Below are 13,514 nucleotides of genomic sequence, written 5' to 3'. Positions count from 1 at the left end.
TACCCATTTCTAACCTTCTTAATCGCACTGCTACCCCACTCTCTCCCATTCAAGAGTCTCAACCAGCTGACCAAAACCCCTCTCCAACTACCTCACCTAGATCTTCATTTTTTTCAACCCTCTGATGAAGAAGCACCTCTTTGGAATATGCTTCAGACTCCCAAACCCTCTGAACCTACCTCACCTATAACCATTCAATATAATCCACAAGCCTCTGAACCCATTATCTCTGACCAATCTCACCATGAACCCAGAACCTCTGATCACTCTGTCCGCAGAGCATCAGATCATCCTGCTCGCAAAACAACTGATACAGACACTACTGCTCCTTGTCCCTCTGTATCATTTACCACAAATGTTGCTGACTCCTCACCCTCAAATAACTCTGAATCCATTCGCCAATTTGATCAAATTAGGAAACAAAAAGAGTCTGCTATCCCTGAGTACTATCAGACCATTCCTAGCCCAAGGACATACCCTGGACCTAGACCAGAACGTCTAGTTTATCTAGATCACCCTATTCCATTGGTCCCTCTGAATGCAACATCTCTTCATGTACAACCAGCACTTCCCTCACAACAAGAAAACTCGGTTTCTAATCATTCCTCGGTTAGATCTCCAAACCTTGAGGTTGAGACCTCTCAGCCTAACCTTGAGATCAACACATCAAATGTCCCAACTCTAGATGTTGGTTCTCCTCAAGGTGCTTCTGAAGCCAACAGCAGTAATCATCTCACTTCTCCTGAAACCATTCTTTTCATTGTTCCCTATACCTATCTCAAACCCAACTCCTTTCTTGAGTGCATCAGTGTGTTTAATTATGAAGCATCATTAATGGTTCGCAATGTGCAAGGTCACACTGACCTTCATGAGAACCCTGACTCTGTTGCTGAAGAATGGGATCATCTGTGTGATTGGATGATTGCTCAAGTTCCTATCTTGATGAGTCATCTCACAGCTGAAAGGGATCAGAGGATTGAAGCTGCAAGGCAGCGTTTCAACAGAAGAGTGGCTATGCATGAACAACAACTAAGGGTTGAGTTACTTGAAGCTATTGAGGCAGCTAGAAAGAAGAAAGAACAAGAAGATGAGGCTGCACGTCAAGAAGCTGAACAACTTGAGAATGCAAAGTTAGAAGCTCTGAAAGAAGCTGAAAGGCTACAAGCTGAAGCTGATGCTCTCAGAGGTCAAGTTCTTGCACCAGTGTCTTTCACAAGTGCTGCTTCACACTCCACTCAAGCTCCTCACTCTGCTCAAGACAATCTTCAGGATATTCCATCCAGTTCTACTCAGCCAAGTTCTTCCAGACTTGCTATTTTGGAACAACGTCTTGATTCTCATGAGACTCTCCTGTTCAGCATGAATGAAGCCATTCAAGAACTCCTTCGTTGCACTGCAAAACCTTAGTTTTTAGGATCTCTCTCGTTTTCTTCTTTGTTTGATAAACTTTCAGTTATTTGTTCTATGTTTTTAGTCTCATTATTGCCTTATGTGATTATTTATTTCGTTTTTCTTGCATTTAACACAACGTATATCTGAAAATTTCTTTTCTTATATATCATATCTCAATATTACATACTACATCATCATACATCTGCATTTTTTTCTAGAATGGAGGATCCTTCTTCATTCTCCTACACTCTTGGCGCTGCTCTACTCTCTCCTTCTCCAGACGATCGAGTATGTACTCTATGTTGCAGAGCCTGTTGCTCAGCTCATCCCTCCCTAGACTCCCCTCCATCGTCTCCAGATCTTTCTCCATTGCTTCCTTCTCCTCCAACAGATTCAGCTCCAGCTTGCACAGCTCCTGAATCTCCTCCACGAAGTAGAGGACCTCTTTCAGATCTTTCTCCAATTCTGGACTAAGATCCTTTTCCAGCAGCGTTGTAGTCATCTCATGTATGGTTCTCGAACCCTCTGGGTGCCTCACATTGATGAACAGATCTTCATCAAAAGCCTTCTTTATGAGCTCTTCCAATGCAACCATGTATGAAGCCATTATGTGATTCGAAAGTAATCTTGTTGTGAAGCTTACTGTGTTCCTAATCGCTTTATATAAGCATCCTTCTCTCTCCGAAAGTTATTGCTCTTGCAGTTTCTCGAGGATAAGTCTTTGGTAACTGAAGCTTCTCTTTACTCCCGTGGCCGGTGGTAAACGCTCCACATTTGCATTTATTCTTCTTTAATTCGCTAATCTCTTTTTCATCATATTTTTTTATTTCTTCGAAACTTAGACCTTCTCTAAAGGGGAGTACCTTGTACTTCAAGCTAAGTTTTTCACACCCCAGGCTTTTTGCTTATGACAAAAAGGGGGAGTATAACCCAGTTTTTTATGTGTAAGCTGTGTTAGTGTGATTTCTTTTTCTTTTGGAGAATTTAAGAGTTCCACCTTTATGACCATAGATGTGTCACTGGGCAAATACAAGGAATACATTTCACTTCTTCTGAAGTGATATTGGTTGACTCTGATACCCTACTCGTGACTCTGAATACTTATGCGCTCTGATTATTTCATTTCATCTATGTCATGCGTCTTCACTCTGAACTCTTTTATTATTTAGCTCCAAATCTAGAGATTACTAATATGTTCATTAAGTCTTAGATTCAAGGGGAGATAAACTCAGAATCAAGCTGTGACTTGGATTCAGAATGAGCAAAATAAACCATTCACATCAGGATAAGCCTAATTCTATTTCTCTAAACTCTGAGTGAATTCAGTTTATTGTTTAAGAATTGTTCATCAAAATATTTGGTTTTGTCATCATCAAAAAGGGGGAGATTGTAAGATCAAGTTTTGATCATGTAGTACAACTCTATGTTTTGATGATTACAAGTTAACATTTTAGTATGAACAATTATGGTACTCTAACGTGTTTTCTAAGTGTGCTCTTAACAGGCTCTGACCTTGACATAATCTCACACAAATCAGAAGCACTTTGCTTAAAGAGTAATACTAGCAACGCTTTCGCAATCTCTATGTTCAATCTAAACAGTAGAAAAGCTTCAGAAGATCTGAAGTTAATCAAGCTCTGATATGGACTCAACTCACTTGAAGTTCTGAAGATCCAGACGTTCTGATAACCCAGAAACTCTGAAGGCTCAGAAGTTCTGATGGTGTAGAAGACTCTGAAGATCCAGAAGCTGAAAAGTGAAGACTCTGACGTCCAGAAGCAAAATGACTCTGAAGACCAAGTACTTCTCCTCTGAGTTCAGAATCAGAAGGTACAACGGTCAGAGGATCCATGCTTCCCTCTGACTCTGATCAACAAGCTTCACATGTTCCAACACGAAGCATTCCTCTTATCAGAAGTCAACCAGGTTAAAGGTCAAGTCACTATCCAAAGTACAAAAGCAAATGTACTATCCTGACGACCTAATCTAACATACTCAGCCACAGCAGAAGCTGGAAATCCCAAATCTGCCCTCCAATGGTAGCATTCCCATGCAGTGTTCAAACCATAATCCTTGGAGTATATATAGAGGCTGAAGACTGAAAGATGCCGTTGGAAGAAACTTATACGCGCAAGCAATATTCAAACCTTCTAAGCATTCTTTCTTCATTGAATTCATTGTGTTTACTACAAGCTTTTCAGAAGCAATTTCTTTGTAAACAATATTTCCTAAACAGTTGTTTAGTTTACCTTTAGGAGATCAAGTTTGATCGGATCCTAGAGAAGACTAAGAGAGTGAATCTTAGTGTGAGCTAAGTCAGTGTATTGTTAGTCACTTGTAGGTTTCAAGTGCAGTTGTATCAAATCTCTGATTAGTGGATTGCCTTCATTCTAAGAAGGAAGAAATCACCTTCACGGGTGGACTGGACTAGCTTGAGTGATTCATCAAGTGAACCAGGATAAAATCCTTGTGTGCTTTTCTCATCTCTTATCTTAAGCACTTTACTTGTGTCTCGAAAGATTTGTTAAAATCTTAAGGTGGAAGTTTTATTCTGAAAACGCTATTCAAACCCCCCCTTTCTACCGTTTTTCATACCTTCAGTTATATGTGTTGTTTGAGAGTTGACCCTTGCTTATTTGACTGTGTGCTGCATGGGCGCTTAACGCCAAAGAATGATAGACCGCGCCGAGAAAGTACTATATGATTGAGGAAGTGTTCAAGGGACAGGCGGATGTCAGACGTAGAACTATGTATGTGTCTGAGTGGTATCATGGTTTTGGGTTAGTACTTGGGGGGTGAGCCGAGTTTTCTTGTAGGGTTCGAACCTAACTGATAGCTCCTTTGCAAGTGTACAAAGTTGTCCGTAGTAATAAATATCGATCCCTCGAGGATTGTGATTCAATACTAATTATATTAACTTCTAGTTTTTAGATTATGAAAATAAGAACTTAAGGATTTTAAAGATTGTAACAATCTCTAATAAAAAGTAAAAGCGAAAATCAAAGAGTTTATGAAATCAGATGAGAAAGATAGTACTTGGGTCTTGTTTCACCTATTCGGCTTATGCATTTATTCTAACAATGTTCATATGAATTTAATAAACTCCTCTACGGCGATTTAAGCTATGTTCTAAGATGTTGATAACTCACACGCCCTAAACTTTCAATTCAATTACTAAGTCTGTTTTACGAGCACCTAGACCAGGGAATTGAAGATTAATTCATATTTATACTAGCCAACGCAATTAGGTTCTACTCTTGAATCAAGCAGTAGGGAACGCCTAATCTAATTGTTTCCTTGTTTCTCTAATTCCTAATCAACTTCCGTTCTCATAAGAATCAGTAAATTACTCGCATGCATTCAAGTATAATCAAGATAAATTGAAACAACTACGTAGATTAATAAATAAAATTCATATGAAGCAAAGGTTCGAATCAAAACATAATACTAAAAAGGTTCAACACTCAAGTACTAAAAGAGGTTTAGCCAAGCATGGTCATAATCAAGAATTCAAGAGATAAGAAAAATATCACCTAAAGTCTCCAGGAGAAACCTTGAAAAAACTCTCAAAACCCTAAGAAGTTTGTGTTCAATTCCAATCACCAAAAGCTTCTCCCCTAATACTTCTACCAAAATATATATATATATATATATATATATATATATATATCCCTAATGGTACTGCTTTTTCCGTTCAAAATCACGTTGTCCAGGTTTGGAGAAAAGTCAAAATCTGTCCTTTACCACTGCCACGTGTCATCCAGCAGTTGGCCTGTGCTTTAAAAGGGGCGGCATCTAGTGCTACTCGCACCACAGTCTTACGGTGGGCCTGTGCCACCATCGCGCCACATGGCTGGGGACAAAGTAGCAGCCGTTCGATCTCCTGCGGATGCACAATAGCTCCGTGGACCTGCAGCTCCGGATCAGATCTCTTTTCCTGATTTTCTCTTTTCTTTTTATTCCGAAAATCCTAAATGAAATAAAATAAAAATCACAAAATAAATCAAAATAAAATACTAAGAAGATAATAACCCAAAAATAAACAACTTAAATCCTGACTAAATCTTTAATTTAAAAAATACTAATTAATGATAAGATAAAAACTACTAAAATCTATCAAATCATAATAAAAACTCCTAAAATCCTAAAATAATTAAAAATACGAAAATTACTTAAAAATACCATAAAAGCTAATTAAAACTTAGAAAATAAATTATAAATAAAATAAAAGACCCACAAAAATACCCTTATATCCCCGGGTCAACACACCACTATACTCAACGACAGCTTGTCCTCAAGCGTAAACTCAAATAGCTTGTCCTCAAGCTCAGAACTAATCACCCCTAAATCAGATGCCAAATTTTAAGTCTAAAAACCAAGAGTTCATCACAGTAGTTCATGCAAGTGCTAAAATAGGAAAGTGAATAAACTTCAGTAAGTGAGAATTACAAGTAGCAAGGAAACAAATAAGCGCACACATCTCTCAGCTCATGAACAAACAAGTACAGTGCATCCAACCTGGCTATCTTTCAACGCAAAATCAAATAAGACAGTAAAGCAATTAGGAGAGACCTCATCAGGTTGTAACGTGGCTAAGGGTGCAATGTAGGTATGGAATTGAAAGAATTGACAACTCAAAGGGCTACCCAATGTTGGTTAAGTGATCTTTTTTCATGACGCACAAAAGAGCAATAGATTCAACACATTTAGGCTCTCTCTCTCTTAATTCTTTGTTTTCATTTGAAACAAAGCAATGAAGTGATTGGGGAATATAGAAAGTGGGATGACCACCCCCATAACCTTACTCACTTATTTTATCTTTTTTTTTCCTTTGTTCCGAGGCACATACCTCAAATTTGTACATTTTTTTCCTTTTCATTTTTTTGAGAGAATAGAAGCCTGCAATTTTTAAGCTCTTTCCAATTTTTAAGTAACTAAGATCACTTAACAACCAAACAAATCACCAAAGCAAGGCACCAAATAAATAATCATTAAGGCTCAAAGGGGCTACTAAGGGAAATATGAAAGCAAATTCTGAAAGCCAACAAAAATTCCTATAAGTCTCTCTCTGAATCACAAAACTGCACATATTCAACCGAGATGCAAATCAAGACAGGTTCAAGCAGGTACAAGTATGTCAGAATATTCACTCAACACTCAGAAACAAAACGGTAAGTGTACCCATAATCAGAACTCGAAACAGTGTTTCAAAGACTCAACTTAGGTTCCCAAAGCTACCCAGCTCTCATTCTCTTAACACAAAGAGTTCCCCACATGTGAATCACCTCAAATAACTTATTTTCAGCAATTTTCACAAACAAAACAAGCATCTAAATTTAGGGTGAAACCGCTTGAGACATGCAAGTAACATGGTGCACAACACAAGCATATAAGGGTAAACTGACTCCACAAAACACAAACTAACTAGCATGCAAGACTCAACAAAATAAGAAACAACGAAAGCTAAAATAAAACAGTAAAAGGAAAGGGAAAGAACTCCCTCAATCTGAGCTCTGAGGCTCATCATCATCATCCTCCTCTCCAGCTGCTCCGCTACTTTGAGCTTCAGAATTCCCAGTCAGCTCCAATGCTCAGATCATCTCTATCCACGCTCATCCTATAAAAAGACCTTAAAACACAATCAAAGAGTGATATTAACAAAAAAATGCAGAACCAAGTTCAATTTTCTTTGTCCTTGGTGAGCATAACATTTAGCATACAATTTCAACTCAAAATTAACCCATAAGTCTTAGCAGAACTCGAAACAAGTGAGTGGAGGACAAGAAGAATATATGAGAAAAAAAAGCATACCTCGGTCGAGAGACACACACACTGAGAAAATAAAGAATTCAACAAAGGTGATTAAAGGGAGAAGAAAAATTTTAAAGGAGGAGAAGAAGAAGAAAATTGTGTGGGAAAAAATAGAGGAGTAGAAGAGCACGTTTTTGAAAACAAAACTGATTGAAGAAAGATAGTTTTTTTTTATTAGGTGAAAAGATAAGTTTAAGATATAGTAATATTGTTTTTGTTTTTGTTATAAAAACCAAATCTTCTATTATATAAAGTAGTTTTTTTTTTATCCTCGTGCCCACGTGTTTTTGTTTATTTTTTTTGTTTTAAAATAAATTTTTTTTTTGAAACAATCTTGGTGCTATAGCACCGTTTTTGGAGCTGAAAAAAATCAGAACTGTTTTATCTAACACAAACTTGGTGCTATAGCACCGTTTTTGATGCTGAAAAAATCAGAACTAATGCCTCCACCTCTGTCTCGTGCAACAGCGCGGAAAATACACTAAAACCGCGCCAAATTCAATGCTGAAAATTTCAGAAGCGTTTTTTTCCTAGCCTTGACTCATGCTATGGCTTGGAAATAGCCTTGAAATGGCACCATTTCCATGCTGCAATTTCCAGAAGCAATGTTGCTCTTGCAATTGCACGGAATTAACACCAACTCATGCCGTTTTCCACGCAAAAATTCCAGTGGCCATGACTGACTGAATTTTCCTTTTTTTTTAATAAATAATACGAACACTATGAAACAAGAAACAAAAGCAAAAAAATTATTAGAACTAAGAAAACAAGACGAAAATAAAACTTAAAACTAATAAAATGAAACTAAAACTATCACTTGGGTTGTCTCCCAAGAAGCGCAATTTTATAGTCTTTGCTAGACTCCCCTGGACTCAGAATGTCATCCAGGGTTTATCCCATAGTGCATTGCACTTTCGGGATCTTTCACTTGAGTACACACCTTAATTAGATTTTTGCATGCAACCTCAAGAGCTAAAACACAATCATTAAGTTTAGAGTTAAGAGGGATAGAAGATTTTTCTTCTTTCTTACGCTTTGGATTCCATTGGAAGCACCCACCTTTTACCTTCTCCTCCGTTTGCTTTGAGTTGATCTCCTCCTTCTGCTTGGAATCGATCTCCTCCTTCTGCTCAGAGTTGACAATCATGTTCATTGAGTAGACTTGTTCAGTTTGATTTATCTGTGTGTCCTCTTTTTTCTTCTTATTTGATGCTCCAGCTTTTTCTTTAAGGAAGAACTGCTTCAGCTTCTCATCACTCCACTCTTCCATCATTTTCACCAAAAATACATCATTCTTCTCAACTGGTTTTGGCTTCAGGTCAAATATGTTGAAACTGATCTTCTCATCAGCTACCCTTAAAGATATTGTTCCTTTCCCCACATTTATCTTCGCTTGTGAAGTGGCTAGGAACGGTCTTCCCAGAATCAATGGTATTTTAGAGTCCTCATCCATATCAATTATCACGAAGTCCACCGGGAATTCGAACTCTCCTACTCTTACTAGCACATCTTCAACAACTCCCCATGGAGCCACTATGGAGCGATCCGCTAATTGAAGCATCATCATTGTCGGCTTCAGTTCTCCAACATTAAGTCGCTCAAACATTGATAGAGGCATTAAGTTGACGCTTGACCCTAAATCACATAAGGCTTTCACTTGCTTTGAAGCCCCAAAATTAACAGGTAGGGTGAAACTACCTGGATCCTTTCGTTTGGGTGGAAGCTTCCTTTGTAGAATAGCGCTACACTCCTCAGTAAGCTCAACGATCTCATTCTCTTCACTCAACCTCCTTTTCTTTGAGAGTATCTCCTTCATGAATTTAGCATATTGAGGCATTTTTTCCAAAACTTCAGAGAATGGGAGCTCTACACGCAACTTTTTAAACATAGATACAAACTTGGAGAATTGTTTCTCCAACCTTCTCTTTGCTATGTTAGTGGGGAAAGGGGGAAAATGGACTTTGGTAAACTTTTTTTCTAATTCTACTTTTCTCTTTTCCTCTTCTTTTTCTTTCTGTTTTTTCTTATTTTCTCCTAAAGGTTCAATATCTCCTACAAACTCATCATTGACATTATTGTTTTCTACAATTTTCTGTTTAGGCTCACTCAAGGTAGCACCACTCCTAAGAGTTATGGCAGAGCAATTTTCTTTAGGATTAATGACAGTATCTGAAGGAAACATACCTGGGGGTCTTTCTGACATTTGCTTGGCCATCTGTCCCACCTGAGTCTCCAAATTTTTTATAGGAGCTTCATGATTTTTGAAACCAGTATTTGCTTTGTTAATGAAATTCTCCATCATCTCTTCTAAGATTTTCTTTCCACTGCCACTTTCTTGATCCTGAGTTTGTTGAGGTCTTGAATTCTGAGACTGAAATCGTTGATTTGAATATTGCCTCTGATTATTTCCTCCTTGATTGGAGTTGTTCTGTTCCCTCCAGGAAAAGTTAGGATGATTCCTCCACCCCGGATTGTGGGTGTTGGAATAAGGATTATTTTGGGAATTGCCCAAAACCTTGACTTCCTCGTCAAAATCTGTTCCGCACTCTTCACTGGCATGAGGACCTCCGCATGTTCCACAATGGATACTATCCACATTAGATATCTTGGCTGCCTGGAACTGTCGTTGCATAGCTGTCATTTGTTGAGATAATTGCTTGTTTGAAGCAACCATCCTATCATACGCTTCTATTTCCAGTACACCCCTTCTGTTTTGGCGGTCATTAGCAGAGTTCACTGCACTTTCAGCCATTTTATTGATTAAGTCCCAACCTGCTTGAGCTGAAAGAGCATCAAATTCGGCACTAGCTGTTGCTTCCAAGTTTGATCTGGCGGAATCAGTCAAGCCGTCATAAAACCTCTCCACCTGTGCTCCCAATGTGAGGTTGTGCTGAGGGCACTTCCTTAACAGTTTCTTGAACCTCTCTAGAGCTTCATGGAGATTCTCAGTATCTTCCTGTTTAAAAACCAGGATGTCGTTCTTCAGCTTCCTCAGCAAGGTACGAGGGAAGAACTTTTTAATGAATTTCTTAGCTAAATCTTCCCAAGTTGTTATGCTGCCTTGAGGTTGGGAGTTGAGCCACTCCTCAGTTGTGTCCCTTAGTGAAAAAGGAAAAAGTTGCAAACGAACAAGCTCGGGGTTGGGAAGACGTGTAGTACTGCAGTTTCTGATGAACCGCTCTAGATGAGCATGTGCATCTTCAGTGGCAGATCCTCCATATTGATGTTGACTGATCAGGTTGATGAGTGTAGGTCTGAGTTCAAAGTTCTGAGCCTCGGCATTCTGAGGGGCTATACTTCCTGGGTAATCATAACTCATGACAGGCTCATTCAGATCCCTGAGGGGGCGGTTGGCCTCCTTTAATTCTCTTTCTTGCTGGATTCGGCGCACGGCTTCCTGCACCTGTTCCTCTTGAGTCCTTGCGAACTCCGCTCGAAGTCGCGCTTCCAATTCAGCATTTGTTTCAGCTGCCATTGCAGATGCAAGGGCTCTTCTTTGTTGTGCTAACCGGTAATGAAAGGTGCGATCAATTTCTGGATCAAAAAGAAATGTCTCTGGATCAACTGTACCTCGCATACACTGAACACACTAATTAGAAGCACCCGTTCAATAAAGATGAAATAAAAAAAAATTGAAAGACAAAAAAAATCTAGACAAAATAGATTAATTAAAACTAGTATTGGAAAGACAACCCCCGGCAACGGTGCCAAAAACTTGATAGCTCCTTTGCAAGTGTACAAAGTTGCCCGTAGTAATAAATATCGATCCCTCGAGGATTGTGATTCAATACTAATTATATTAACTTCTAGTTTTTAGATTATGAAAATAAGAACTTAAGGATTTTAAAGATTGTAACAATCACTAATAAAAAGTAAAAGTGAAAATCAAAGAGTTTATGAAATCAGATGAGAAAGATAGTACTTGGGTCTTGTTTCACCTATTCGGCTTATGCCTTTATTCTAACAATGTTCATATGAATTTAATAAAATCCTCTACGACGATTTAAGCTATGTTCTAAGATGTTGATAACTCACACGCCCTAAACTTTCAATTCAATTACTAAGTCAGTTTTACGAGCACCTAGACCAGGGAATTGAAGATTAAGTCATATTTATACTAGCCAACGCAATTAGGTTCTACTCTTGAATCAAGCAGTAGGGAACACCTAATCTAACTGTTTCCTTGTTTCTCTAATTCCTAATCAACTTCCGTTCTCATAAGAATCAGTAAATTACTCGCATGCATTCAAGTATAATCAAGATAAATTGAAACAACTACGTAGATTAATAAATAAAATTCATATGAAGCAAAGGTTCGAATCAAAACATAATACTAAAAAGGTTCAACACCCAAGTACTAAAAGAAGTTTAGCCAAGCATGGCCATAATCAATAATTCAAGAGATAAGAAAAATATCACCTAAAGTCTCCAGGAGAAACCTTGAAAAAACTCTCAAAACCCTAAGAAGTTTGTGCTCAATTCCAATCACCAAAAGCTTCTCCCCTAATACTTCTACCAATATAAATATATATATATATATATATATATATATATATATATGGGGAATGCTAACTTACTCCCACTTGTTTTTTTGAAGGAGTAAGTTAGCACTCAACACCTTTTTATTTGGACACATTTAACCCCCACTTTTTTTCTTGGAAAGAGTTAGGTAATGGTATATTTGTAATTTCGTACCAAGCAAAGTTAATGATTTTTCTCTCTCCTCATTAACACCTTTCAGTTTTCACCTTCCCTTCCACTACTTCTCTTCTCGAATGGCTTCCTGGTTCAAAGCTCCACAGCAGACGCCAAAGATGAAGCTGTCGGCAGAGAGGGCGAGGCAGTGGTGGGTGACAGAGGCGGTTCCGACAGATTCTAATTTCAATTTAGTTCTCTTTCTTTACCTCTAGAAATTAGTAATTTAATTTACTTTGGGTTTGTATTCTAGAGTGTAAGTGTGTAACCTTCAATTTTGATTCATTGCATCTTCAATTTTCCTCCTCTTGGTCAGTGTTAGCTCTCGGTCTGGAATTAATTTTTTTTTGGCTTATTTCTACCTCAAATTTCTACCTCTGATTTATAATTTGATTGTGGGTTAATCTGGAGATTTTGAAAAAAATGGAAGTCCAAGTAATCGAGAAAAGAGATCTATAAATTTGGTTTGTACAAATTTTGGGGTGCAGAGATGCTAATGAATGATGTTGATTTTTGCTGCGGGAACGGGTTGTTCCAGACTTCCAGTCTGGGTAGTTCCAGCCTCACGAGAACTGAATTTCGCCACGGGAGATTCCAGCTTCGACTTGCTACTCCAGTGTCCAGAAACACATATAAGAGTTGAAAGGAAAAGTAAAAGGGATTGGGAAGATGGTAGAAACTAATTGTTGATGGGGAAGACTAACATTTTTGTGTTTCGATGGCAGGAAAGAAAAGGGGCTGAACATGTGAAAAGAAACAAAAATTTAAGAAGAGAAATGGGAATGCTGGAGAGAGAAAAGGAGCGAGTAAGCAAAATTACCAAAAGACATAAAGTTTGAATGTTTTTAAAAATAAAAAGTGGGGTTAAATTTCTTTAAATGAAAAAGTGTTGAGTGCTAACTTACTCCTTCTAAAAAATAAGTGGGAGTAAGTTAGCATTCCCCTATATATATATATATATCCCTAATAGTACTGTTTTTTCCGTTCAAAATCACGTGGTCCAGGTTTGGGGAAAAGTCAAAATCTGTCCTTTACCACTGCCACGTGTCATCCAGCAGTTGGCCTGTGCTTTAAAAGGGGCGGCATCTAGTGCTACTCGCACCACAGTCTTACGGTGGGCCTGTGCAACCATCGCGCCACATGGCCGGGGACAAAGTAACAGCCGTTTGATCTCCTGCGGGTGCACAATAGCTCCGTGGACCTGCAGCTCCGGATCAGATCTCTTTTCCTGGTTTTCTCTTTTCTTTTTATTCCGAAAATCCTAAATGAAATAAAATAAAAATCACAAAATAAATCAAAATAAAATACTAGGAAGATAATAACCCAAAAATAAACAACCTAAATCCTGACTAAATCTTTAATTTAAAAAATACTAATTAATGATAAGATAAAAACTACTAAAATCTATCAAATCATAATAAAAACTCCTAAAATCCTAAAATAATTAAAAATACGAAAATTACTTAAAAATACCATAAAAGCTAATTAAAACTTAGAAAATAAATTATAAAGAAAATAAAAGACCCACAAAAATACCCTTATATCCCCGGGTCAACACTAACCTAGAGACTTTCTTTTTGTGTTGGCTCAGGAGTGGTCGAGGATTAGTTTACCCT

General features: G+C 38.0%; 1 protein-coding gene and 1 non-coding gene across 2 annotated transcripts; one reads left to right on the top strand and one right to left on the bottom strand.

Annotated features, from left to right (window-relative positions):
- Window positions 1-8,083: 8,083 nt before the first annotated feature.
- On the bottom strand, window positions 8,084-10,780 carry LOC130736119 (uncharacterized). Its single transcript, XM_057587966.1, has one exon. It carries the CDS (start codon window positions 10,778-10,780, stop codon window positions 8,084-8,086), a length of 2,697 nt encoding a protein of 898 aa, XP_057443949.1.
- On the top strand, window positions 10,086-10,192 carry LOC130741601 (small nucleolar RNA R71). The gene has a single exon (XR_009020489.1). It is a non-coding gene; the product is annotated as a small nucleolar RNA R71 (small nucleolar RNA).
- Window positions 10,781-13,514: the final 2,734 nt, after the last annotated feature.

The sequence above is a fragment of the Lotus japonicus genome, chromosome 2 (assembly GCF_012489685.1).
Source record: "Lotus japonicus ecotype B-129 chromosome 2, LjGifu_v1.2".
Taxonomy (NCBI): domain Eukaryota; kingdom Viridiplantae; phylum Streptophyta; class Magnoliopsida; order Fabales; family Fabaceae; genus Lotus; species Lotus japonicus.
The sequence above is the reverse complement of the archived record's forward strand: the minus strand, read 5'-3'. Positions and strand labels throughout refer to the sequence as shown.

Bases quoted from the DNA above. Each gene is read 5' to 3' on its own strand.
- LOC130736119 (XM_057587966.1), bottom strand. From the start codon at position 10,780: ATGCGAGGTACAGTTGATCCAGAGACATTTCTTTTTGATCCAGAAATT.